The sequence below is a fragment of the Notechis scutatus genome, chromosome 2 (genome assembly GCF_049901735.1).
Source record: "Notechis scutatus isolate UNSWTSFEM ecotype Mainland chromosome 2, rNotScu1.2, whole genome shotgun sequence".
In the NCBI taxonomy this organism is placed as follows: domain Eukaryota; kingdom Metazoa; phylum Chordata; class Lepidosauria; order Squamata; family Elapidae; genus Notechis; species Notechis scutatus.
This window is the reverse complement of record NC_142010.1, coordinates 107196088-107223273: the sequence shown is the minus strand read 5'-3', so window position 1 is coordinate 107223273 and position 27186 is coordinate 107196088. Positions and strand designations below refer to the sequence as shown.

The 27186-nt window shown below is 37.3% G+C and overlaps 1 protein-coding gene across 2 annotated transcripts in view; it reads right to left on the bottom strand.

Moving 5' to 3' along the window:
• Positions 1-295: 295 nt before the first annotated feature.
• The window catches only part of GAS7 (growth arrest specific 7), a 158564-nt gene continuing 131673 nt past the window's right edge, over positions 296-27186 (bottom strand). For both annotated transcript variants that reach the window (XM_026667570.2, XM_087953948.1), the window contains exons 5-14: positions 22330-22383; positions 16705-16794; positions 14490-14605; positions 10552-10626; positions 8723-8801; positions 7477-7605; positions 6227-6350; positions 4183-4262; positions 2567-2665; positions 296-2185 (exon numbers count right to left, since the gene is read on the bottom strand). In XM_026667570.2, coding sequence (XP_026523355.1) covers positions 2072-2185; positions 2567-2665; positions 4183-4262; positions 6227-6350; positions 7477-7605; positions 8723-8801; positions 10552-10626; positions 14490-14605; positions 16705-16794; positions 22330-22383 — 960 coding nt within the window. In that variant the 3' untranslated portion in view covers positions 296-2071. The remainder of the gene's footprint in view (positions 2186-2566; positions 2666-4182; positions 4263-6226; positions 6351-7476; positions 7606-8722; positions 8802-10551; positions 10627-14489; positions 14606-16704; positions 16795-22329; positions 22384-27186) is intronic.

Sequence of the window (27186 nt, the reverse complement as noted above, 5' to 3'; positions counted from 1 at the left end):
GAAAGGAACTGAATAGATATCTTAGAAATTCTTTTTGTATTGTTTTTGATCCAGGCCTTAATGTACTCACACATACCAGCAGGATAAATTGTACTTTTTGCAAATCTTGACAGTCAGCTTCTTGGGAAAAAGATAAAATATATATTTTTATTATAAACTTGTGGTGCCCTTTGAAATGAAAAAAGAGGATTTTGTTGATAACAGAAGGCAAGCCAAAAGGAAAGGGAAAGGGAAAAGAATCAATCAAATGAGGGCACATTTGAGTGATAATTAACTGGAATACCTTGCGTGCCAGTTTTCTTCATACTGTATTTAATAATATAAGCATCAAATAATCCAGTAAAGCAATCCCATCTCTTATCCCAAACTCCTCCTATATGTTTTTAAATTTAAGAGGCTCAGATTATCTATATTACATTTCTGTAGTTAAACTAAAAACCATTACTTTGAAAATAGAAAGGACAAGACTTATAGTGCTGATGGAAAGTCTGGTAAAAAAAAACTGACAAATGCATTCCAGGGGAAAAAGGGTTTTAAGAAATAAAGAAATGAATAGTAGATGTTTGTGACACATGTTCAAACAAAATACTTGGCAGTACAAAAAAAATTAAAGCTCTGATACTTGAAGCAAATATTTGTGCTGTACAAACACCATTGCAAGACAAATGAAAAAAGGAGGGGAACAAAGAAAATGGTGGTTTTCCCCTAACAGTTTCTGAAATACAGGAGCTCAGGATCAATTGGTAAGGCCTTCTAGTACCATCGTAAATAGCTGCACTTCTGAAAATATCTAGCTGTATAACACATCTTTGGCTGGATTCATAGAGTCACTTCTTAACTCACTTGTGCTGATTTTTGACCACCTGATAGTTTTATAATGAGATTTAATATGGCCTGAATTGTGTTATAAAATAAAACACTTTTTAAAAAAATAGCTGCCAGAGTGTGGGAACTCAAGAGCCAAAGGCTTGCAAAATCTTCCCCCAAATCCAAGTTCTACTTGAATTTTGCTGTGTCATCAATGCAGGGATCTCTGTGACATGATCACAAAATTGGAAATCAGGGAAGACATACTGGCAGAGGCAAGATCCTAGCCTCTGAATAACCTAACCCTCGTATAGGTTATTTTCCAGATTGAGATACACTTTGAATTTGGTTTCTTACACTCTTCCAAAGGCTCTTGAAGCACGCATGATAAGAGGCAACTGTGTCTTGAAAGTGCTTTTTCTATTGGGGGAGAGGAATCAATGGTTCAAATTCTCTGATTGTTTCTGCAGATCCTGGAGAAGTCAAAAGATCACAAGTAGCTTGAGGACTGCAGCCAGTTAAGTACCTGAGACATTAAAACGAGGGCCAACCCAAGCGTTTTTCTTTGGGTACATTGTCTCCTGACCCTCCTGACTCATTTTCTTTACTCAAAAAAGACTTTTCACTGTAGCCTTGCAATAGTATTTGCAGTTATACGAGATGATGGTTGTTAAAACATAATACTCTACACAGATATCATCCTCACAACAACCCTGTGAGGTAGGTAAGCATTATGAACTCCATTTCATAAAGTGTGGGTGGGAGAGGAGGTGAGGGCTTTAAAACCACCTCCCCACTAATTCAGTGGGAACATTCAGGAGGATCTCCCTGCTTCCAGAATCACAGTCAAACTCATCCGTCCATATGTTTGGCACAGCCTTATTTGTGTCTTTAACATCACAGTACAAAACAGAGCATCATGCAAGGGGAGTAGCACAAAATAGATAACCACAGAATAGCAAGATTCTTTTGTACCAGCAAACAGACCCAGGCATTGATCATGGGAGCTGCACGTGCTTGGCTGCTAGGAGCCAGTTTCAAAAAGAAGGAAAAAGAGTAGCTTCTCAACCCTGGAATGTTGGATGTTTAAGGCATAGCACTATAGGAATGGAATAATGATCAAACATGACAGAAATAGTCCCTACAGACAATAATAAATAGATATGGAAGCTGACAGTGGAACACCTCCCCTGTTCCTCCTCTTGAAGCTTTATGGAAATCCCTCAAACTGGGGGGACTCAAAAGTCCACCTGGTCACAGAAGTCTATATCTCCATATCCACAGGTCTGATGTTACCAGTTTTGTGTTCTTTTACCCACAGTTCTCTGTCTTTGGCTGGATCCACTTTCTGAAGCAACTGATCCACAGGTTCCACTGTCTGAAAAACACAAGAGCCACATGCCATTATTTTCCAAGATCTACAAATAAATGCCAGTTCCCATGAGCCCCTTTATTTTTTCTTCTTCAACATGCAGGTTTGTTCTTTTATGTTTAACTTTATGAAAGTAGGGGTTATAAATGCCCACTTCCAATGTGGGTTTTAAATCCTCCTGACCTTACACTGTCAAGAATCTCACTTCAAGGGCTCCAAGTGACTGATCCAGACTCAAAGTAAACAGTACTTATTGAGAGAGCCGAGTTATCTGTTTTTGTGCAGTCACATACATTAGCAGGCAGAAGATTCTATATAAGTTTTCAGATTTCTATAAAGCTTGCAGAAGTACAGGATGAGAAAGGATTGCAAGATAAGTAGACTCACACTTTGGTTGAACATGTCTGTCTCGTGTCGCAACTGTGTATATTGGCAAAGGTGCTGCCGAATCATTTCCACCCTCTCGACTTCTAGCCTCTCAAGTTCCTGAAATGAAAGAATGAAACATGTTCATTAATAAATAAGGAATAAAGCCTCATCACGGTGAATCAAATATAAAGCAATTGTTTATTCATTTTAGCCTGTTTGGGTACTTTGTAATTGCTCCCTAGAGCAAAGGTGGGCAATCCACAGATAATGGACAATTTTCATGGCCTTTGACAGTCCCCCAAGTCCTGCTATCAAAATTTGATGGCCAGCCAGGCTAGGCATGATTGTTCATTAAAAAGTAAAATAAAATCAGAAATAGAACACCAAATTATTTGATAGGTTTAATCTCTTAAAATATCTTATTTTACTGAATTCTAACCTCCAGCAAAACAAATCAAAATCTCTCAGTATGCTACATTATTGTGACACCCCTTTAAAATGCTTCCTTTCCTTTCCTTTCCCTTCCCTTCCCTTCCTTTCCTTTCTTTCATTTTTCTTCTTCTTTCCTTTCCCCCTTCAAATATATTCCATAGTTCTGAGTGGACAAATAAATATTTTCTCAAAAATTGTAAAATTGAAGATAGGCATATATGTGCTAAGTAAGTCAATAATGAGAAAAAATACAACTGATCGTTTGTGTGTTTATGTTTGTGCTTTCAAGTCAGCTTTTTGATTCTCTGTGACTGTCTAGACTAGTCTCTGCAGTTTTTCTTGGCAAGATTTTTTGGAAGTGGTTCATCATTGACTGATTCCAAGGCCTCAGAGTGACTGGCTGAAGATCACCCAACTGGATTTGTGTCTCAGATGGGACTATAACTCTCAGTCTCTTGGTGGCTTAACCACTACACATTAAACTGGCTCCCATCTATTTTACCATGTATTTATTTAACATGGTATCCCACTGGCTATCAAGATGTCTCAGCATGTTATAATATAAAACAATTTTAAAATCAAGACATTACAAACAGTTAAAATGGCAATTAAAACAAGCTAACTGAAAACATTCATCATTGCCTTACAACAAAAGAATATATTTAAAGGCATTTTTTTTAAAGTTAATAAAGGTCCTAGGCCCCTCAATATTGCAGGTCATGCATTCCAAGGAGCTGAGTTAGCAATCAAAAAGGCTTAATCTTGACTCACCACAAGACAAGCTCACAGCAATTGTTGGCAACCCCCCCCCCCCCAAGTGATATCTTAAAGCATGGAGGTTCATATAGGAAGAAGCATTGCTTCAAGTGGGGGATCTACATAGTGACATGACATGGAGCAGTTTCTAGACAGAAGGCTAGGAAATGTAAAGTTTAAATGCAGGGATTTCTAATCATGTGATATTCATATGGGACTACTGGTTCCAAAGGTAGCCCCACTATTATTATTATTTAAATATAATTTTAGTCTAAGAAAGGGAGAATATACAACCAAGTTTGAGCAAAAATTCAAGATCAGGGATTTCAGAATTGGAAACACTGTTATATATAAAATGGGCTAAAATATGTAATTATACTCAAGATGGAAAAAAACACCTTACTGCTAAAATATGCACTGTAGGGCGAAGCTAAAATTTAACTTACCAGAGAGGTGGTTACCATTTCCTCAAACCATTTTGACTGAGCTTGGTTATACAAATCCACACAACGCATGAGATCATCTCCTAAAAAACAAATTCCCCAAATCATCATGTGAGTTCTTCTTGCAATTCATTCATCTACCCAAAGGGTGCTTTACTATTAATATCAGTGCCATTATGATTTCAGTTTTTGATCTTTCCTAGGATTATATTGCAGCTATGCAGGGCAACTGCACAATTTTAGTGAAAGATGCTATGACAAGACAGGTATTACATAATTGCCTTCTTGCATATTAAAACACTTTTCTGCCTTTCAATATAAAGCACTGTCCTAGTAGATAATTCGAATTAATTAAGAAAAAAGCAAAAACTAATCTCTTCATCCTTGGTAGAAGTGAGAAAGTCATTAAGAAACATATTGCAATTTCAGCTGGTTGGTTGGCATGTCTCATTAACTTCATATTAAGAATGTTTAAGAGAAGATGAAGAAACAAAGGTCAGTTCTATTACTGCCTACCCTTTTTCCCCTTTAAGGAAATCTCCCTAGGTTTCCCTGATCAAAGAATAATGAATCAAATAATATTTGACTACAAATGAAAAATTATTGTTTCTTTTCTTTGGAAATTCCAATTTATAAATTGCATTCTAAAGTTTAGTGATCAAATTATACTTATCAAAGAATCCTTAGGTGAACAGAGTTGATACAGCTTCCACATGGAAGTTAAATATAAAATCCTTTTGCAATTTGATTGCTTACTGCCGATGTGTGTACAGTGAATTAATCAATTTATAACACCTTCTTGGGCAGAAACAGCAACTTCCAAACTTTTCCTACAGACAACTAAAAGTCTTTTGAAATTTCTTCCCACTCTTCCTTACAGGATTGCACATAAATAGTAAGGATGTTTTCAGATTTGCAGAAAGATGTCTTGTTTAAATTTGGACCTCAACCATGTAGTGCCTGTGTCAACTTCTGTTTACTTCAGGATTCAATGAAACATACAATTTAACCAGCAGTAAATAAACTTTGCCTGCAGCTGTAAACAGAGACATGTCAGAAAACCAAATGGGAAGATAATTTAACCAAGAGTAGATCTTGGTTAATCTTCACAAAGGTTTGCCTATTAGCAATTTTGCTGACTGAAACAAACACACTTCAGTGGCTTTTGTGTACTTGTTTCTTTCTAACCGAGTAATTCAATAAGTCCCAAATTCTGCACTGAGATAGAACAGTATGATCTATGTTAATTGTATGCAATAATACATATTGTCAGCTTTGGAAAGCTGACACATATGTTTTATCATAAAGTTGACTTAGGTGATAATTTGACTATCTCTCCTGCCATCTACTGTACAATGCAAACAGTAAAAATTTTTACATAAGCAAATATAAGTAATTTCAAACTGAGAAAATATAAAGGTTAGCTCCAGTTCTGTTTGTCACACAGTTCAGATAAATACATGAAAAAGAGAAATACTTTAAATCGGTTTATCTCTATAGTACCAAAATATTCACATGATTCAATTAATTTAAGAAATATTGGTACAGTGATGACATAGGTGTGGCTTGCCTTCTGCAGCTGATGCTCTCCGAGTATGATGGATTTGGAGACTCTCAAATCCATTGGATAGGACCAAGGAGGACTTGCTAGCTGGAGGTATATAAGATGGTCCAACTCTATTGAAGACTGTGCTGGACTCATGTCTTCTAATACTGGCTACTTTTCCTTAATTTCCTTACATGCATCTTAAAAGTGAAAGTATGGGATGGCTATAATGGTCTCTATTGCAAAGGAACTAAATTCTGAAAACAGGATCAACAGGGCCAAAAGATCCAAACTGGTTTTTCAAATATGGTCTATCAGACGAAATATAGATAAAAAGTTAAAGAATGCAGTTTTGATCAATGCCAAAATTTAATGAATCACATTCTTCTTCCTAGCTAAATCAGTAGAAGGCTTTTTTATACCCCATTTCCCTTTGACATTCAAATTTCCTTGTTTCTGTGTCTTTGTACCGCACAGTGTCCTCATTCTACATTCACTCACCAGCTTGAGTAGACTTCCGCCTGGCCTTTTTAATTTCCTCTTCTGTCTTGTTGCTCAGTTTTATCTCCAACTGCTGTGTTTTCATCTCTAAATCCTTTTGCCTCTCTGTTAATGCTTTTCGAGCCTTGAAACAAACCAAGAGCCATAAATTTCTTCACAGAAAGAAATATCTATCTGTCTTTTCCTTTCCAAAAGATTTATTCTTTTACAGACTAAATATAGTATGCGCTATGACTTTCGTAGCTAGAACATCAAGGAAATGAACAGGTGCACTAACTCCTGGATGAGACCTTGAGCACCAAACTATTAGGAACTGAAGCACCACCAAGTGCCCGAAAAAAGGTGTACAAATAGGCAGTTTCTAGGTGACACTATTGAGGAGCCCTAGTGGTGCAGTGGTTAAATGAAGTATTGCAGGCAAACTCTGCCCACAGCCTGGAGTTCGATCCTGATGGGGCTCAAGTTTGACTCAGCTTTCCATCCTTCTGAGATCGGCAGAATGAGGGCCTAGATTGTTGGGGGCAATATGCAAATAATGCTTACATTGCAATCTACCTAGAGAGCGCCGTAAAGCACTGTGGGTGGTATTTAAGTCTCAATGCTATTATTCTTTGGAATCCTATTTCATTTAGTCACTTTAAAACACTGCTGCATAGATTACATTGTATTTCCACAATTTGGTTCTTTTCAGGATTTTGTGCCAGCAGAAGTAAAGGATAAAATTATTGACCTACTCCTTTCACTTATCCAAGTTGTCCAAACTAGTAATTAAACATATTCGTATTGTTTATAGGATAGCATCTTCTGTTATACATTAGGACATAGGACATAAAATATAGGCTAGACAACATGGCATAAATAATCTTGCCTTCCTGTTTCTATCCTGCCACTTTCTTTTCTTCGCAGGATGACTGTCACTCCACTAGTATGGCCAACTAGACCACTTGAAGTGGTGGTTTACAACTTGAAGAACCATATTTTTCTTACAATCACGTTATATATGCACTATTTTTTCCAAACTGTCTGTCTGTCTATCTATCTATCTATCTATCTATCTATCTATCTATCTATCTATCTATCTATCTGTCATCTACACATCCGTCCGTCCATCCATCCATCCATCCATCCATCCATCCATCCATCCATCCATCCATCCACCTACCCATCTATCTATCATCTAAGCAAAAGGATTTCTATGGGAAGCTTTTGAGCATGCACACCAGTTTGCCTTATTTATGACAAATTCTTACCTTTTCCACTGCTGCATACCTACTAACCAGCTGTTTTCGCAAATCAGCAATATGATGGTCATATTTTTTCATATCTTTCTTGAAGTTTTCACGGAAGTTGAGTAGTGGTTTCTCCACTTCTGCCTGGAGCTGGCATAAAGGGGAAAAAAAAGGAAAAAATGGTTAAAGAGGTTTTAGATGCTAGGAACTGAGGCATGGATGTATACTTTGATTTGGAATAGGAGAAATGGGAGAATTCCTACTTCTTTTTTGAATTTTAGAGCCAATTAGTTTCTATACATAGTGGGGTAACAATAACCAATCTTGGCTAAAAGCTAATATAAATGAGTCAAACTGATTTGTAGTTAAAAACCAGGAAATACCGGTAATATGAACTAAACAAGAGAGTTAAAAAAAGTCCAACCTATTTCTATCCTCCTGTAAAGAAAACTATATGAACAAGGCCTGAAGTTATTAGGACTTGAAGTTAATCTGAAGAAAATGCTAACCCTCTTATATGGGAGGAAGAATTGGAAAGTACTGTAAAAAATTCTGAAAAGTAGAAAAAAGCGAAGTGATACAATCATGGATTTCATATATGTTTTGATCCTCATATATCTGTGCGAAGCAAACACTTCAAAGTAAAGAGAGGAAAAATAATCCTGAAGATTTCAAAGCAGTTGCCACTTTTATAATGAGATATATACAAATTTTCTGTCTCTCTCTATGTCGAAGGGATGGGGGAAGGAATAACAAATTCTGAAACAAAAAATGAGCCCTTAAAATACAATTCGATTCCTGCCACTTAGAATAAACTATTTTAAAATTTCAGCATTTCAGAGAGGAATCAATTATTGTTTTAACTGTAAATTGGCTACAATGCAAACGGAATCAACACATGGTTATTTAGGCCTTTGTCCAAATATCATCAAATTATAAAATATTGAGATTGCAATCTTGTATGCGATAATGAAAAAAAGGAGAGGTTACCTACCTAATAAGTGGCCAGTTCTTACTACTACTACCACTACTACTGTTAATATTTTGATGAGCACTAGGAAATTAAATTTGGAAAAAAAAACCTGAAGAAATGATATTGTCTAATCTCTGATAAACATTAGCACATACTTAAATTTATGATATTGTAATCAATAACTTTCGGGAATGAAATTTTATCTGGATCAGGAATGAACAATGTAATCTCAGGTAATCTCAGGGCCATAAAAACATGATTACATTTGACAACTTAGAGGAAATGATTTGATACCTTAGAGGAAAATTTAAGATGAACCTCTGCTTCATCAGCCATGCTTTTTTTTAGCTGAGACCAAGATTCGCCAAGTGTCCTGCAATGTATAAGTCTGGTTAATAAGAAATGACTTCTTTGTTAGGATCTGAAGCTCATCATTACCACAGTTAATGGGATTAGCTATTAGCCAAAGCACAACGTTTAACATTACTCTCAATAATTCTCTCTCTAAATGTATACTCCTCTTTGAATTCAGCAAAGACATATTCATGAATACCTTTAGAAAAATCTCACCCAACTCTCAATATTAATAAATGAAACTCACAATGTAAAGCTTAAAACTAACATTTATTTCAAATAAACCATCAACTTTTTGTGTTCTTAGTTTTAGATTCAGAAGATGAAACTAATGAAACAGGAGATTTGGGTGAATAAAATTATATTTTTGGAATACCAAAAGTTAAATCTAATATGAATTTAAGCATGTCATATGAAATGGCTATAAAAGGTGAATTAACTCCAGAGAACTTTACTATAAAACTCCCTTAAACTTAAGCTTGAGGATTGCTTAGAGGGATGGGCCTTTATGATTTAATTAATTGTTAATTGTTTAATTGTTTTGGTTCTTTTGGCAAAATCATATACAATGTAAAATGATTGGAAATAAATCACAAAAACACAGGTTTTAATCTGTTCTGATGTCTGAAAAGAAACTAAATTTGTCAACATTACATTTTTAAATGAACTTTTATGTGGTCTAAGCATAAGGGCCCATAATCTTGTGACAGTTGATGTAGTATAATTCAGCAGCTAACAGTGGAAGTTACAACAAATCTATGGAATAAAACTTTATCTGTCATATTTACATATCAAGCCCAGAGTTTAGTATATCTGGAATGTGCATGATAAGTTTACCAAACTATCTATGCTTTGAACACTTTTTACACATACAACAGATGGACAATTTAGGAGAAATATTATAGAAATATTTCTACAAGCACTTAGAATACTTCAGAAGAACATCTTTATTACAACATGTAGAGTAGGTCATGTTCTGAACCCACAAATAAACAAGCAGATCTAAATTAGTTTAGAACCTAAATGGGAAATCTTACGGGGAATCAGGGCAACATCTTCAGCAACATCATGACAAAAAAAGATAGGATGTAAATGACAAATGCATTTCATCTAGCTTTCTCCCCAGTTTCCCCCTAAAATGTCTAGAAAGAGGTAAGCATAATCTACTCACTCTGAAATGTAAAGCGCCTTATTAATTAATATATAAGCTATATATTATAGTACACCAGAATCTGAAATTACTCAAACAAATTATATTTACAGGTATTAGTGTCTCTCTGTATCCCTCTCTGAAAAGGGATGGATGTGTGTGTGGGTGTGTATTGCTATTCCATATAAGACTGTTCTGAAAAATATTCTGTTCTTTCTGTATGGATGATATTTTATAGACTTGTTGTAATAGTGAATGCTTTTATTTTAAAAGAACAACTGAGAAAGTCCCAATGCTTTGACCACATTACTGTATAAAGAATCACTTTGGGTCAGCTAGGTATCTTATTTCAATTGCAGCAAATATGACAACTTTGGATATCATTAAAAAAAACCCAACCAGTTTGATTAATTACATATCTTCACCAATTCAATTTCTTCCTTCATCTGCTATAATATATAGCTTACATATCATAGCCATATATGGAAGAAGAATTAGACAAGATGGTCCAATGTTCTAATATTCTTCTTGTAGAGGAAGATGAATCTCCTAATAATGCCATCAATTTTAGAGCAACTGTAATCTGGCAGGTAATTAGAATACAAAAATGCAAATTTACCCTTCTTCCTGGGCAGCCAGGGAGTTCTGTGATAGTTTAGATAGGTTCTTGGCATATTCTTCTTCAATTTTTATTCTGGAAAAAAACCATCAGTGACATCAGCCAAAAGCTATTATGTATTAGAAATGTAGCTTGTAATTATAATCAAATGCAGTACATTTAGCAGCTCATCTCTTGGGAACCTTTATTTTTATATATTTATAGTTTTACCCACAAAGTTTGCCAAGAAAATTAATGATAATTTAATAATTTCACTAAACTCATGGATTATAATCACAATCCCATATAAAATATCCATGAGTTTAGTGAAATTATATAGGTCTAAGTGCTATTGCCATCCTATATGCCTATATGTCGTTATTCTGCAGTTGATAAAGCAGTGATAAAAGAGGGAGGAATAGAATAACTCTTAAATTAATACACAAGATTTGTATTTACGCACTTCTTTCCAAAAGTTTCCACTGATATTTATTTGCCAAAAAAGTCCTTACATTCACAAGGAAAGAACGAAGAGCAAAGCAAACTTGGATTTACAAGGTCTAGTAAGTACAACCAGATTTCAAGTTAAAGAACATTCCCTGTGCCCTGAAGAATGAAGATTTGTTGATGCCCACATTTTGTTAAAGGGATGCTAAACAGTTTTTATATTTAAAAGCTTCCATTGAGTCATGAGAGCATTTCACTATTAATTCACCAAAGCATAATTGTAGGAAATGAACTGATGCTGCAGCCCTTTTATTTTTGCTCTCTCTCTGATCAGGCAGACAAGTCCATTCATGGAACAGAATGTTCCAATCACCAGTTGCAAGTTGCTCTCCCTCCTATTATTATGTGGAAAACGATTTAGAAGAATGCTCTTTTTAAAAGAAAAATTATAAATAACGAGCAGCTATAAATAATAACTGTTTATCTTTCTCTCTTGGTTTACCCTTCCATGTCACACAGACGTTTTAATTTATTTAAACGGCCAGAGCTAATGTGAGCATTTGGGTGGAAAGGGGGGTGGGTGGGGTGGGGTGGAGAGATTTCTGAGATATGTCAAAATCAGCAAGAAGCATGACTCATCTGGACTCAGAATGAACTCAAGCAAATTGTACTCCTCTCTTTCTGTAGCAAATATTTAAACGGGTCCTTAGTAATTATAAGAGCTGTTTTCATATTAAGGAACCACCTGAGGAAACATAGAGCTTGCTAGTTTTTAATACACCCAGCCTGGAGCAATGACATTGTGAAACAGAGCTCCTAAGATGGAAATTCCTACCAAGGAAAGAGGGGCCAATGATTTTTGCCAACTCCCTGCCTCTCTCAATTGCAATTGCTGCAATCTCTGAAAATCAGAAGGAAAAGACGCTTCCAACAAAATGGGGATAGGGTATGATTAATTGAAGATAATTAGAATTTTCTTAAGTGACCCTCTTTATAAAAATTAGCATATTTCTGTTGATACAAACTTTGGACTTTTGATATTTTGTTACATAGAAAAAAATGTTTTCTTTGTTTTCTCATTGTAGATATCTTTCTCATTGTAGATTCTATACATAAAGTGAGAGGGCAGAAAGTGAGAAGATATTTCTACACATGATTGCTGTAATTTGTTGAAGATGGAGCTGCTTTTAAAGACCACCCAGAAATTTCAGCTGGTCCAATATGCAGCAACTCACACTGGTCCATCGTGGTACTGCTATCTTACTCCATTGCAGTTGGAGATGGATTGGCTACTACTAGGCTTCCAAGTACAACTCACCCTACTGGTTGCTATCTTTAAACCAGGGGTGGGATTCAAATTTTTTACCAACCGGTTCTGTGGGCTTTAGGTGGTGGCCGTGGTTTGGTGGTCATGTGACCAGGTGAACGTGGCTTGGTGGTCATGTTATTGGTTGGGCATGGCCAACTCAATATCACTCACATCGAGGCACACATCTCCTCACCTGGCCTCTCCTGACAGTGGGGATGCTGCAACAGTCGTAAGTGTGAAAAATGGTCATGTTACTTTTTTCAGTGCCATTGTAACTTTGAATTGTCATTCCAGACAAGCAAAGTACCAGCAAAGGAGGGGGGAAAAACCTCCAGAGATGTTCTTGAGACAGGAAGTCTAGTCCTGCCAAGAATGTAATAAGGGTTAACGGAGAGGCAGTTTCTGTAAGCAACACCAGAATGTTTCCTTCCTGCCTTCCTTACAGGATTAGGTCAGTAATTTCTTCTAACAACCAGTTCTCCAAACTGCTTATAATGTTAACAACCGGTTCTAGCGAATAGGTGTGAACTGGTAGAATCCCACCCCTGCTTTAAACCTATTAATGGCTTAAAGTCTATATATTTCAGAAACTGCCTTTCCCTGATCAGATTTGCCCACCTGATCCTGCCAATCACAGAATACCAGCTTAGGACTCTTGGGTATTAGGTAGTGTGACAGGAAGGGACCTGCAGGTGGACATTCTCTTTGATAGCTTCCCTACTATGAAACCCTCGAGGCAACTCTGGGTCATCCTTACTCTTAAAGTCTTTCTAGCTTTTCTAGAGGGCCATTCAGTATTGATTCTGGAACCTTGTATTAGTTTTTATTATAATGACATTGATTCTATTTTATAACTATTATTTTTATACTACTATGTTTTATTATATATATTGTAAACCACATGAAGTCTGTTTGAATTGAGGCAGTATACAGGTGATAATTGGGACTGGAATTTCTGCCACAAACTGATATGGCCATAAAGCACAATAGGACCACACTGCTTGACAATCCCAGTAGCTCTTGTTGCTGTTGATAAGCAAAGTACAGTTAGCAAGTCTTTCCTTCTTAGGTGGCTCACAAGTAGGCCCATGGGTGAGATTTATGAATGGGTGGAAGTCAAGGAGTGTGGGTAGGCAGGACCAGTGGGGAATTCAGCTGGTTCACACTGGTTCAGGTGAACTGCTTATTAAATTACCCCCCTCTGCTATCAAAGTAGATTTTGGGTGCTGCACTGCGATGGAGAAACAGACAATGGAGTGGCCATTTCTCCTCCTTCTCCTCCCTGCTCCTCCTCCTCCCCTCGTGCTGGCTGCTCCGTTGCTCATTTGTCCATTGTAGTGCAGCACCCAGGATCCACTTTGATGAGGGGGGATAATTTAACAACAGGTTCCTCCAGGGTCAGGTTGGGCCACGATAGCCCATGGCTATTCCCTGATAGCCAACTTAATCCTGAGCGAACTAGTTGTTAAATTATTTGAATCCCACCACTGGGCAGGACCAAGTAAAGGCAGATAGATGCTATAGGCAGGTACAAGTGGGAGCTATGGGTGCAAACAGGTTCAGGAAAGTGTGTAAATGGGTATATAAGTGCGTGTGGGCACCACAGAGTGCAGGCAGGTAAAAGTGCAGGTGGGTGCAATGGAGCATAAGATCCTCAGGAAAAAAAAAGCAACAGGAGTAACTTGAAGTTCTTCCAGTTCTTCCATTGACTTTACTTAGGGGAAGCCAATGAGGAAAATTGCAAAAGGTAATCACATGACCTCAAGATGCTGTGAGGTAATTGTAAGCCCTCTGTTACAATTTGAATGGTCACTGAATGAATGGATGTAAGTTGAGAACTACCTGTATACATTTCAACAGTAAATAGAAACACGAAACTATTAGAGCAGGGCTGTCAAACTTGAGGCTGGCGGGCCGGATGCACCATGCGCTGGCCACGCCCACGCCTGGTTTAGTGAAGGGGAAAAAGTCACAATATGTCATGTGATGTCATTGTGATGATGCGAGTTTGACACCCTTGTATTACATTAAAAAAAAGTAACAAATATTTGTATTTACTATCTGATCTCTGAATATTAGTTGTGTTTAAAAGAAAACACTCCACTAGACTTGTACATTGATAGAATCAGGAGTCTCACCATTGGAAACATAAACCCAAACCACAATGGAGTCAATTTAGATCATTACTGAGTTTCTAAGTTACCTTTCTCGAATAAACTCTGCCATTTCTTTCTGCATTTGCTTCCCTTTCAGTTGTTTCTGCAAAAGAATTTCAAATCCTGAGACTGTACTGTTCCCTTGGGGGTCCTTCTTATCAGTCTAAAGAAAATGAACAGCAAAAGTATGGGCCAGGTGAGATGTGTTAGAAAATGCAATCACATTCTTATACTGTAAGAGGTATTTGCAAATATGCTGGGTGATATCCAGCTGTCATAATACTCTCTCGTCCGTCCTAATAGCAGAGTTATAATTGGTGCTAACAAATCTGCCAGGATTTCTTTTTTTCTTTTTAAAGGTAAATCATGGGCACCTGAGCTTGTTTTTGCATATAGGAAACAAGCAATTCAATAGCAAGGGACTTTACAGCCACAAGAACTGACAATGGCTATTATAAAAGGATCTCATAATGGACTGCTCGGGTTTGTACAGGTTGAAAAAGGAACTGCCTCCCCTAAAGAGTCCAGGGCTCTGGTTAACTGGGAAATTGAAAGAACATTCTGGAAAAAGGCAGTGGCAATCCAATTAAAATTAACAAGAAGTCTTCCTAAATGCAGTCTCCAATTCAAGGCATTCTTTACTTTCTTCTCTGAGTTTGCAACTTCCAGGAAATTCTACCTTTTTTTCATTACAAACATCTTCACCCTCACTTTTCAAAAGTTCAAGAATGCTTACAATTAAAAATTAAACACACTTGAAACATTTAGCAAACTGGGGAACTTGCCTCAGGTGGGCAAGTTCAAATCCCAGTGAAGAGTTGAATGTACGGAGATCTAACCTATATATGGGGTTATCTATGCCTGATGAATCGCAACAAGAACAGAACTGGGTGTATAGTCCCCCTAGTGGTCAGTAGTGAGTATAAACCACCAGTTTGAATCCAAACAGGGATGGGGGTACGGTGAGGCTTCTAATAGGAGGCTCAGACAATTGGCATTCATAGGTCATTAATCTAGAGTACAAAACAAATGAGGAGGCAGACCATTCATAGTACATTTGGTAAATTTCACTTTCTCTGTGTCTGCGTCATCTAAAAATCAACCAAGAGTTCTTGATGCTCTAAGGTAACATGAAATTGGTTACTTGGTTGAGAAAGCTATCAACCTAGACTTAACATTTTATTCATCCATTTAGGTATGATCATGCACATTCACACACACTCCTTTCTTACTATAAGCAACAAATCGGTTTTGGAAACCATCTCCGGTGAATAAGACATGATGAGATGGATGCAAATGAGTTGGATGATACATAAAACACTACTTCTCAGATTTATATGGAATGTTAGGTTCAGATATGGCTGGACACACGTTTATGGCTCTAGGCTATAGTGATTACAGACTGGAGATCATTACCCACTTATATGTAGCCACTGTCTCTTAAACACACACATGCACACTCACACATGCACTCTTTCTCTTATCTTGAGCATATGGTTAACGAACAGAACAGAAAAGCAAAAAGACTTTTGTAGGATCCTATCTGGGTCAGTCCCCGGGATCTGAGATTTTGTCTTCCGAGCTTTTGGACTCATGCTGGAGCCCATTTTCAGGGTACTTCTCTGAGGAGAGACTCCAGCATGAGTCCAAAAGCTCACAAGACAAAATCTCTGGTCTCGGTGACCGACCCAGATTGGATCCTGCAATATTATCCTGGGACACATATATTTGCCTTCATTCGTGAGAAAAAGACTGTCCTGATGTAATGCAACTTTCAGATTACTGGTTTTACACTATGGGAAGTTGAGGAAGGATAATTTATGCTGTGCGAGCTTGAAGATGCTACTCAACATTACTAGATAACAAGTGTTCAATCTGTGAGTTTTGAAGGGAAGGCTCTTTTCTCCTTCCTCTTTTCTTTCCTTCCTCCTCAAAAGAATGGTTTTTCCCTAACCATTAACATAAAATAGGAATCTGCTGCCTGATAGCTACAGCTATGAATTGCCCATCTCTTGTTTAGAGCATTGCAGGCTGGAAGGCGAGGAAGTGATTCTACTTAATTCCAGTCATCTGGTTTTAACAGTATAATGATTCTGCTGGATATCATACATAAAGAAAGAGAATAACTTTTGCAGTGTCATAGGCATCAATTTTTAGGCTTCAATTTTACCGTGTTTGCTATCAGAGATGTTATCAATATGTCTCTTCCTGTGCAAAGCTCAACTACTGCAGTAAACAGCATATGGGAAGCTGCTCACTTACCCAGAAATAATCACAGTAGCTCCATTCAGAAGGTTTTAGCAACTGCTGTTCTGGCATTGTGTCAGGATGGGGAAAAGTCACACAGTTTATCTAATAAAGAAGAAAGTAATATAAATATGCTGGAAATGCAAAGCAATTCAGAAACAGAGAGATGCTACATATGTAGAAGCTGGATGCTTAAACAGGACATAGATATAGGCAGTTAATTGGAGTGATTCTCTGTCCAGCCAGAAGATGTCATCAAAAGCAGGTAGAAAGGGCTTCCTCAGTCTGAAAGCTTTTGCAATGTCTAGAAAAAAAAGACCCCGAGCAAGATAGAACCACAATTTGAATTACATTTTTTTTCCTTCAGAAAAAACTAGAAACCCTTCAAGACAAAGCTATTACTTACTTACAAAAAATCATATGTCCAGAACTATTCGGGTAAATTTAACTTTAACCTTAGACTGTCTACTGTTGACCTCACCCCATTCCTAAGAGGTCTTGCCTACTGTCCCTGTCCTAATGTTCCTTTTTATTTGTATCCATTTTATGTATTAATAATCAAGTTTATATTTATACCTGTTATCTAATACATGCTCGACAAAATAAATAAATAAAATAAATTCCAAAAACAGTTAAACCCAAAAAGATGACATAAGACATGAAAGTTGCTTATCAGAATATATTAATCTCAAACACTTGGTTATTAAGGTATATTTATTCAATTATCTATATACTTAGAACTCAACAGGGCACTAAATTCTCTCTGAAAGTTGCTAGGGTGTTAGTATTCTCTTTACCCCATGGGTAGATAAAAAATCCATATATAATCTCTTTAGCTGTTTGAAAAATGTAATTTTTCTTTTAGGTGATTGTTGATGGTGTTGTCACATGAGTTATGCATAAATCACTATAGGCAAGTGACTTCCAATAATTTAATATATATAAATTATTGAAAGTCATTGTTTTAGAGATACAAGCTTTGATGAAATACAAAGTACATCAGAATGTTCTTTATATGCCATTTGAACCACAGAATTACAGACCACTTATGGAGTGGGTCTTGTAGATTATCTAGTCCAATCTCCTCTTCAATAGAGGAATCCCATAGGACAGACTTTCTTGCAGATGGCCATCATACCTCCAGCAGATGAGAATCCCATAACTTGCCAAGACAATCTTGTTTGACTGTTAAACAGCTTTTGCTATTAGGATGTTTAACTAAGTACAAATCCTTTGTATTTAAACCCATTGCTTCCTATTCTGTCCTTGGAATTACCTGCACAAACCTAGCCCATTTTCTGCATGACATTTTTTTTCAGATACTTCAACATAGCTGACAAGTCTCTTTGTTGTCTTCTCTTTCCAGAAAAGAAGAATGCAGGCCTTCTCCATATAATGGAGAATATACCAATATTATCCAGTGTTATCAGTAATAATTGTGCAATGTTGACATTGCACCAACCACATATGATTCTATGCATTTTGTCTGGTAGGATGGACATGGAATATGGATGAACATTTTTCCAAAACAAGAAATAAAACATGTACATATTATTATTGTGGAGCAACAGGCATGGTTATTGGAGCTGTCTAGTGTTTCAAGACCTGAAACGTGTGAATGTGAGGACATTCAAGTAGCACCTATTCTTAATTCCCTACAGCTGCATCTTTTCTCAAGATCATGCAACTGCAGCACAATCTCAAGAAAAGATGAGCTTGGTTACAAATAAGTCACAGATAGATGCTTCCTATATATCTCAAAATACCCTGGAGTCCCTTTTTGCCTTGAAAATCAAAGCATCTAAGGACTCAAGCAATAAACCCAATATGGTTGTAGTACTTTTATAAGATGGAAAATCTTCCTTCAAGCAGAATAGGTTTTTTAATCAAGCATTGGAGGAAGATGGAGAAATACACTGTTTTAAGAAAAAGGCATTTCTGTAACAAATTGCCAAAGGCATGGGCTATTGTTCTATTTTTGTAGGGTTATATGAGTGCTCATGCCCATAAACAATTTTTTTTTAAAGTAAAATATTCCTGGAATGTATCTTTATATGGTGGCTATATGTGCTATGTGGACAGCATCTAAGAAGCATCTCTGTCCTTCGTATTCAACATAGGTGTTCCTGCTTGTAGTGGCACTGCCTATATGTTTCTGGGGTTTTAAAAATGTTTTCCAGGTCAGAAATGCTACAAAACTCTGAGAATGGTAGATTTACCAGAATTTGATAGGCAGAAATAAACACAAAATGGTAAAATTGTCCATTTTAAGACTACTCTTACAGCCCTGAACCTATGAAAAATCATTGCCTGTTTTTTTACCTGAAAAATAACATCACAGGAAAAAAAAATAGCATGGTAGCTGTTTATTTTCCTTAAAAATGCTTATTATGTTGTTTTAGGGAAGGAAAAGAAGAATATATGAAGATCCCTGAAATGAAGACCAAAATCATAATGAATGCTTCATTCAAGTTTCAGAACAGCGTCACTGGGGACAGTAGAAAAACTATCTAAGAATAGTATCCAAGGCATGTTCTGAAAGACAACATCTTGTCCAACATCTCTTGCTCACAGTTCCTCTTATGAGGATTCCAAGAAATATCAAATGACTTCATTTACAGCCACAACTTCTCTATGAACACTTGTTGGCATCTGAAGGACGTGGCTGTCCAATGGAACATCGTTTGGCCATAATGTGGCTTGGGGGCCATTTCCAGATGATTTAAATACCAACTAAATCCTTTTAACAGAGTGTCAGTGTTGAATGTGACTCAGTGCCAAAGGCACAATTTCCTGTGAACTTCATGGAGAAGCAAATACTGAAAGTCACAGCTGCATACCTACTTGGAATATGTATGTTGTGCAGGTGCACAACATACATTTTGCAGGAAAATGAGAAGGGAATAAGAATGATCTTTATATTCACACATCAAAGGATCTTTGCTGATGCTGCGTTGAAATGTTTGCCTCAAGTTAACACTATTCTGCGTGAAAGAAATTTTGGGCAAGAGTCAAGATATTTCAAGTGTTACAGATTCCTGTTAGTATATGAGTAGGAGGCTATGTAGTTCCACCTCCAATACTACATCAATAATTTGGTTCTTCTTTCCCATTTTCATACACTGTGCACCAGCAGGTACAAGGGTAAGGCCTTCCTATCATGAGTGTTGCATTTAACCTCTTAAGTTTCAAGAGTTGGTTGCACAAAAAGGCATCTGGTTTGGGACAAAGGATCTATGTTACTGTTGAACAATGAGGATATGTTTATAGATAACTGATTTATCCACTCCATATCTGCAGTACTTTAATTGGAGGAACAATTTTTAATGAAATTATAGTAATGGAAGCATAGGGAACTAATTGTTGACAACAGAAACAGTCACTGGGAAAAATCTCAGTGAATTGGTAAGTACTCTGTATTTACCACAGAAACAAAATAGCTGTTTTCGTACCATATTTTAGTATTATGGGAATGAATCTAGGGATAGTACCTCCTCCTGTAGGATGTCAAACATTTGTGCAACCTATGATTTTCTTCAACATCTGCAAACCAAACAATCGTTTGTGCGTCCCTGGAGACCACTGCAATTATTTGGCTGTTCTGATACTAATGCCAACTTATATCTTGTTGATATGACCAAAGTCAGACGTTCTGAATTGTGATATACAGAGAAGATGACAAGATGGGGACGAACAAGTAAGCCAAGCAATAATTGCTGCTAGTATCTCTACTTCCAAAACATGATTTCTTATTATTTATAAGTGGAATTATCTGAGACTTTTTCAAAGTCCCCTGATCATCTGATACATTTTAAGATTTAACAGATTAAAACAGAGTCGAAAGGGATCTTGTAGGTCATGTAGTCCAACCCCGCCCTGCCCAAGCAGGAAATCCTACACCATTTCTGATAGACGGCAGACTAGTCTCTTCTTGAAAGCCTCCAGTGATAAGCTTCCATTTCTGAATTTTTTATTCTGAAGCAAGAAAAATCAACAGATAGTTTGTGGATTCTGGTTTCTGGAAGTCAGAGGTGAACATCTAAGACATCCAGAAGAAAAGAGTTGAACAAGACCTTGGAGGTCTTCTAATCTAACTCCCCCCCTCTGCTCAAAATGCCATTTCAGACATTTCCTTTAGAAATGATGATGTTTCTCAATGTTGAGTTTGGAACTTAAGAAAGGAATGTAGAAGAAAATCTGCAGTATTGGAGGTGCAAAATCAATCCACTTCAGGAATAAGGATAAAGAATATAATAATAATAATAAAGTGCAATTTTTCTTTTATTTCATTTGCAACTTACTGTGATTATTCTGACTTTGTCAGAAAATGACATTGCTTCAGGCAAATTCAATAACAATGACTTCAGAAGAACTGTTAAGTAAAGTTAGCTGAGTTGACTTTACTAAACACTTATTCTGGTTTAACAATTCCTGAAGTAAGCACAAATATACAATAGAGTAAAGGCAACCAAATAAGAATGATTATCCTTTGTCAAAATTTGGGGTTGTTGTTTTAGTAACCTGCTAGTTGGAAATAAATGTAAGGTATTTATTTTGGTTGCTAACAGTTTCATTGAGAAGCGGAGCAATCTGCAATTCATTCAGTAAAACTGATCCTACTGCAGCCCTTCATCAAAACAAATTCAAAATCTCCGTTCCACAATAGAGATGCATTCCAAAATCCAAATGAGCCCGTATTTTCACAGCCCAGTGTAAATCCTAAAAGGTGTAAGTTGATAAAACACTAAAATTACATTTCAAACTTGTAAAAACTGAATGGATATCAAAAGAGAACATCAACACCTATATAAATAATCATTCCACCATATACTAGTTCCCTGGTGTTCTCTTTCTTACTCGATCATTGAGGGATGTCATGTTGCTTGCACAGATTTCTTTCTATTATTGTTTGCAGCAAAAAGGCAGACCTCACATTTCAACAGAGGAACATTTATAGCTTTTTAATCACTGCATTCCAATTTGTACATATGATCCATGTTTATGAGCGACAATGGTGTGAAGAATAAGTTTATATTGATTTAAAAAACAGAATTCAAAATATAACATCTCAGCCACCCACACTGAAAAACAACTTTAAAGTGTGTATATTTGATGGATGGATGTATACTAGAGAAAAATAACTATGTGTTTACACACACACACACACAATTATTTTTCTCTAGTCATTGAAATCTGAAAGGTAAGTCATCATAGAAAACAGGTTTCATGAAACCTTGGTGTCAACTTTTTGCATTGTGTATGCTGTTCACAGGAACGCTCTATTCTTTAGATGACTTCACTAGTGATAAATTGTTTGAACGAAATGAATAAAAACTGCTCCAACTGTAATTTAAACATCCCAGCACACAGAAGTGTCTCCCACCCTCTCTTTTGCTTTCTGATGTTTCTTTCCTATCTCTGTGTAACAGGCTTTTTGCTAGCTTCAGCCTTTTAAATATGGCTTCATTGCAGCTACTGCTGAGGAGAGAAAGAACCATGTTTACATCTGGAAAACATGAGGCAGACCCCAGCACACAAAATCCTGTCTTCACCCCCCTCCGGCCCAGCCTGCAGTGATACTTGCTGACTGGATCACCATAGCAACTGGATTGGTGATTATCACTCCAGGATTCTACTTACCGTAAAGGTGTTCTCCTTATTCTGCTTTCGAGTCGGTGATGGAGACCCAGGACTCTGAGGAGAGAGGCAAGAAGCATCATCAAAACTGCATTCCACATCCGACATGGTATGTTTCTGAAGAAATTGTGTGTATATAAGGATTATGTGTATGGAGGTGATGTTTAAAGCTAAATGCAAGCCAACTGTGAGCAGAGTCCCTTCTGCTTGATTCCTGGGTTAGCCTTTTCCCATGTCTGGAAGTGTCACAGCTTGGCAGCTGGGCTTTTGCATGGCAGAGTTCTGTACTGTGATCCTGAAGCAGCACATAAGCTCTATACAGCCAGATAATTCATTCGAAAGAGGGTGACCCCTCCCCTTCCAATCAGTGCTTTGCTTTGGAGTTAACCCTTCAACTGCACGCCAACGCTGGATTTGGACTCTCCCAGTATTAAAGAGTTGTCAGAAACTCCCCATGTATACATCACAGTTGGTGTATATAAACAATGTTTTGATTGTAGGTTCAGACACCTTTCATTGCCCCCCTTTCTGATGGCTTTGAAAACTCAGTCAAAAGAGGTAAAGATATGTTTCCTAGCTAGAGATAGGGAAGCAATTCATTTAACCCAAGCTTATTTAATTTGCATTTTTTAGAATTAAAATCTGCACTGTTTCTTTTCTTTTTTAATTTTTTTAAAAATATTTTATTGAACAAAACAATTAAAAACATTGAACATAGTGAAGTTGGTTTGACATAACTTTTGGTCAGTATCGCATAGATATATATTTTCCTATATACAATTATTTAAGTATATACATATATACATTTGTTCACTCATATATTACATTACACATCATTGGTCCTATTTTCATTTCATACATTCATTTACCCTCTCAGCAACTCCTTTCCCAACTTAAGATCTTCTTTCTACTCTCACCAGTGATAGAATCTATCCCTAATTGCGTAGTATGCCGACTCGTCTTTATTTTTCATCTCTAAAGTTAGCTTGTCCATTTCAGTGCATATCAAGATTTTGTTTATTACTTCGTCTTCACTCGGTATGTCTGTCTCTTTCCAGTTCTGGGCAAATGCTATCCTTGCCGCAGTAGTAACGTGTATAATCAAATATAGCTCATCCTTATTGCATTTTTTGACATAATTCCTAATAGAAAGCATTCTGGTACATGATTAAATCTGCACTGTTTCAATGTCAGGATATAGGTTTCCAAAAGAGTGCATGGGATGGTCTTTACATTAATGGAATGATTCACACAGAAATGCATTGATACATTGATACAAACAAATCAAATCAAACACATTTAAAAAAAAACTCCGGCTGCCTTGAAACTAAATAAACACAGCTAGCCAGCATTAGGGAAAAAAAATATGGTCTTCTAAAATGCAAACCATTATAAAAACAAGTGAAAGTGAACAACTCCAAGAACATTAAACCATGAGCAAAAGTAATTGCTTCATCCAGCTATAGCTGTCTGCATGTGAAGCTAAAACCACAATGCAGCTGTCCTTCAGGCTTCCTTTACCTATATTTGCAAAAGACCAAAAGCTTTACAAAGCATCCCTTGCATAAAACTGACAGACACAAAATGAACTAAACAAAAAGCACCAGGTGCAACATTCTATCAAGAAGACAACAGCTATATGTTTTAAGCTGACATTTGCTCTGTTATTCCATCTTGAAATCCATGCAACAGCTAACAACAGCATGATGGACATGTCCTCTGTATCCTTAATTGCATCCATTATTCTTGAAAGGTTCATTTCTTGTCTATATCTCTTACAAAATAAAGAAATAAACGTGCATTGTATTACCCAGCACTACACAGAGCAACAAGAAAAGTACTTTGAAAACAGAGCCTACCCATCTTGTTTTGAATTGCATACGGTAAAATGATAGACAATAGTCACAAAAATCTAGGAAACAGATTTAATATAAAGAATAACCAATTCTTTAGGGGGGCCATATTCCTCAGATTACAGCATCTCACCAGTCCATCCTTTTCTGCACCATAGTAAAATCTGGAATAGAGAAGCATGTTCTTCCTCCTCTCTGATTTCTGGGAAAATTTCTTTCAAAGTACCGTATCCTTATGTAAGTGAATCAGCTTCTCTTATTTCATTTTAAAACAAAATACATCTTTTATCAGTCTTTAATCCAAGAGAGCCAAGAATTTGAGAGCCAATAAACACTTTAATCTCTCACACATTCATATCTTAAAATGTCTCAAAGGATTTTTTTTTTAAATAACACTGTTGGCATTAGTTGTTCACATGTACAGAAAAGGAATCACCATGCAGCAGGCCAGCATTAGTTCTACAACATAATTAGGGCTGATTGTTAATTTTACTGGAAAGAACCATAGAATGAAGAATTCTAAATCTTCTGTTTTCTTTATAAAAATAAAGAAGACTGTGACTTCTAGACCTGTCATAGCACGAAAAACTGGCTGGATCATTTTGGGCCAGTCATTTCTCTCAGCCCAATCCACTTCACAAAGTTGTTGTTGGGGGGAAAATAGGATACATACACAACCTTAAGTTGTGTATGAAAAATAAAAAGTAACAAAAATATTTGCTTTAAAGCTCCCAGCTTTGCCTATATGGAATGTAGTTTCATGCTCAATAAACTGCTAGCAGCTTCAATAGTAAACCTAAATTATCTGAGCTTTCAAACCAGCAAATTGCTTTGGTTAATATTAAAACTTCTTTGAACCAACTGTTTGTATCACATTAGCTAAGGATATTCCATTTTCCCCATTCTTTCTAGTTGGCTGACTGGGTTGAGTCTTGCATTTCAAAGCCAATATAAGAAGAATCACTTGAGCGTTGCATGAAACTGCTCTAATGACTGTTTATTCATTTTAAATCACCTACAGCTAATGTGAATATGAAATCTATGCACTGTATATAGCCATGATGGTGAACCTATGGCACATGTGCCACAGGTGGCATGCAGAGCCATTTGTGCCGGCACACGAGCTGCAGGCAAACTTACCTCACTGGACATGTGTGTGCCTCACAGCTGATTTTCAGCCTGTTTAAGGCCTTTTTCAGCTTCCCAAAGGCTTGAGGAAGGCTTCTGCAGGCTTTGCAGGCTGAAAACTAGTCCCGGTTCATCACTTCCTGTTTTTCTGAAAATACCAGAAGTGATGAAACGGAGCTAATTTTTGGCCTGCAAAGCCTGCAGAAGCCAGCCTCAAGCCTTTGGAAGGCGGAAAAAGGCCTCAAACCAGCTGAAAATCAGCTGTGAGGCACAGTGCAGGTAAGGGGGCGGCAGGGTGGGTGGGTGGGAATGCACGCATGTGTAGGGGATGTTGGGGTGCGCGCATTGCCTTCTGGGTGCTGGCATGCAAGTACGAGCGTGCAAGCACACACACTATTTTTGGCACAGGAGCCCAAAAAGGTAAGCCGCCACTGGTATATAGAATAATAAATAATGAATAATCTATATAGAACAATGTGTTCAGAAATAATCTAATTTTGTGCCATTCAGATGTAAATCCAAAACAAAGACCATTAAACCTCAGTAAATCCAAAACAAAGACCATTAATTTAAATTCTTACACCAGGACCAGATGAACTCAAAGTGATCGCTATCCTGGGTGCTACAAAAGAACAACAACAATGAAGACCAAGAAAGACATACATAAAAATTATCTACAAATCAAGGTTCAGTCATCTCCCAAAGTGTTAAAGGTGGTGAGATATGCCAGAGACATAAAGGAAGATATAGAATATAGTGACTATCCAATCTACCTTTTCAGCTAGAGAGAATGAGTAAAAAATGGATCCAGAATTTGTGAACCTATTCCAATCATGCATTTATTTTAGAAATGCATTATTTAGGTGATTGTTAGATTCAAAGTTTTGGAGAATGCACTCAAATTCAGACCTTGTTTTCTCCTCCTGTATGCTAACTTTGTGATTTTTTACATACATCAAATGAAAGGCCTATTTAATTCAGCATTCTGTTTCCGTAGTGGAAATATCAAATATCTACAGGAAGTACACAAGTAAGGTGTGAAAAATCTTCACACTTGCATTACACTCTCAGTGTTAACACTATAGGTTTACTAGCCAACATGACTGATAGAAATTGAAAACTTTTATCTTTTTTTATTTGTACCTTTGGAAGATATTCAAGTTGGAAGTCTAATCCTAACATGTAGCAATGAATTCTATATTCCATATGCTTATATGAAGTACATCCTCAGTTCGGACCAGTTCAGGCAAACCAGTTGTTAAGATTCTGCACAGTTTGGCAAACTGGCAAATCCCACCACTGGCTGGCCCCGCCCTGCCCTCCCTGCCCAGTTACTCCTCATCTTGCCCGATCACCTGGCATTGCAGCTGCTACTGCTCTCTGTCTGGCTCCCTCGCTTGCCTCGACCATGTGGTCTCTGCAGCCAGCTAGGTTGCCTGCCTTCACCCCCGTGGCAGCGTCCCACGCAGCACTCTCCCTGCAGCCCAGCTGAGCGGCCCCTGATCTACCTGGGTGAGCCTGCGAACAAGCCCTGAGTCCCATCTTAGGTGCCTCCCATGTGGCCCAGCCAGCTTTCCTGCTTGCTGCTGAAGCCTACCATATCCAGCCGCAGCCCAGCTCACTGCCTTTGCCTTCCTTCACTGATCTCAGATCCTCTTTGCTCGCCTAGACTAGACTCACCCAGCTGCCTTGGTGGGGAAACGGGGCTGGGAAGAGTGCTCAGCTCTCCCTGTTCCTCCTACCACTTCTCTCAGCCTCAATCCATTTCTCTCCGCCTCAATCCATTTCTCTCCACCTCAATCCATTCCTCTCTCTCAGCTTCCTACTGCTTCTTGAGGCCCAAGAAGCCTTGAAAACAGCCCTCCACGAGGGAGCAAAG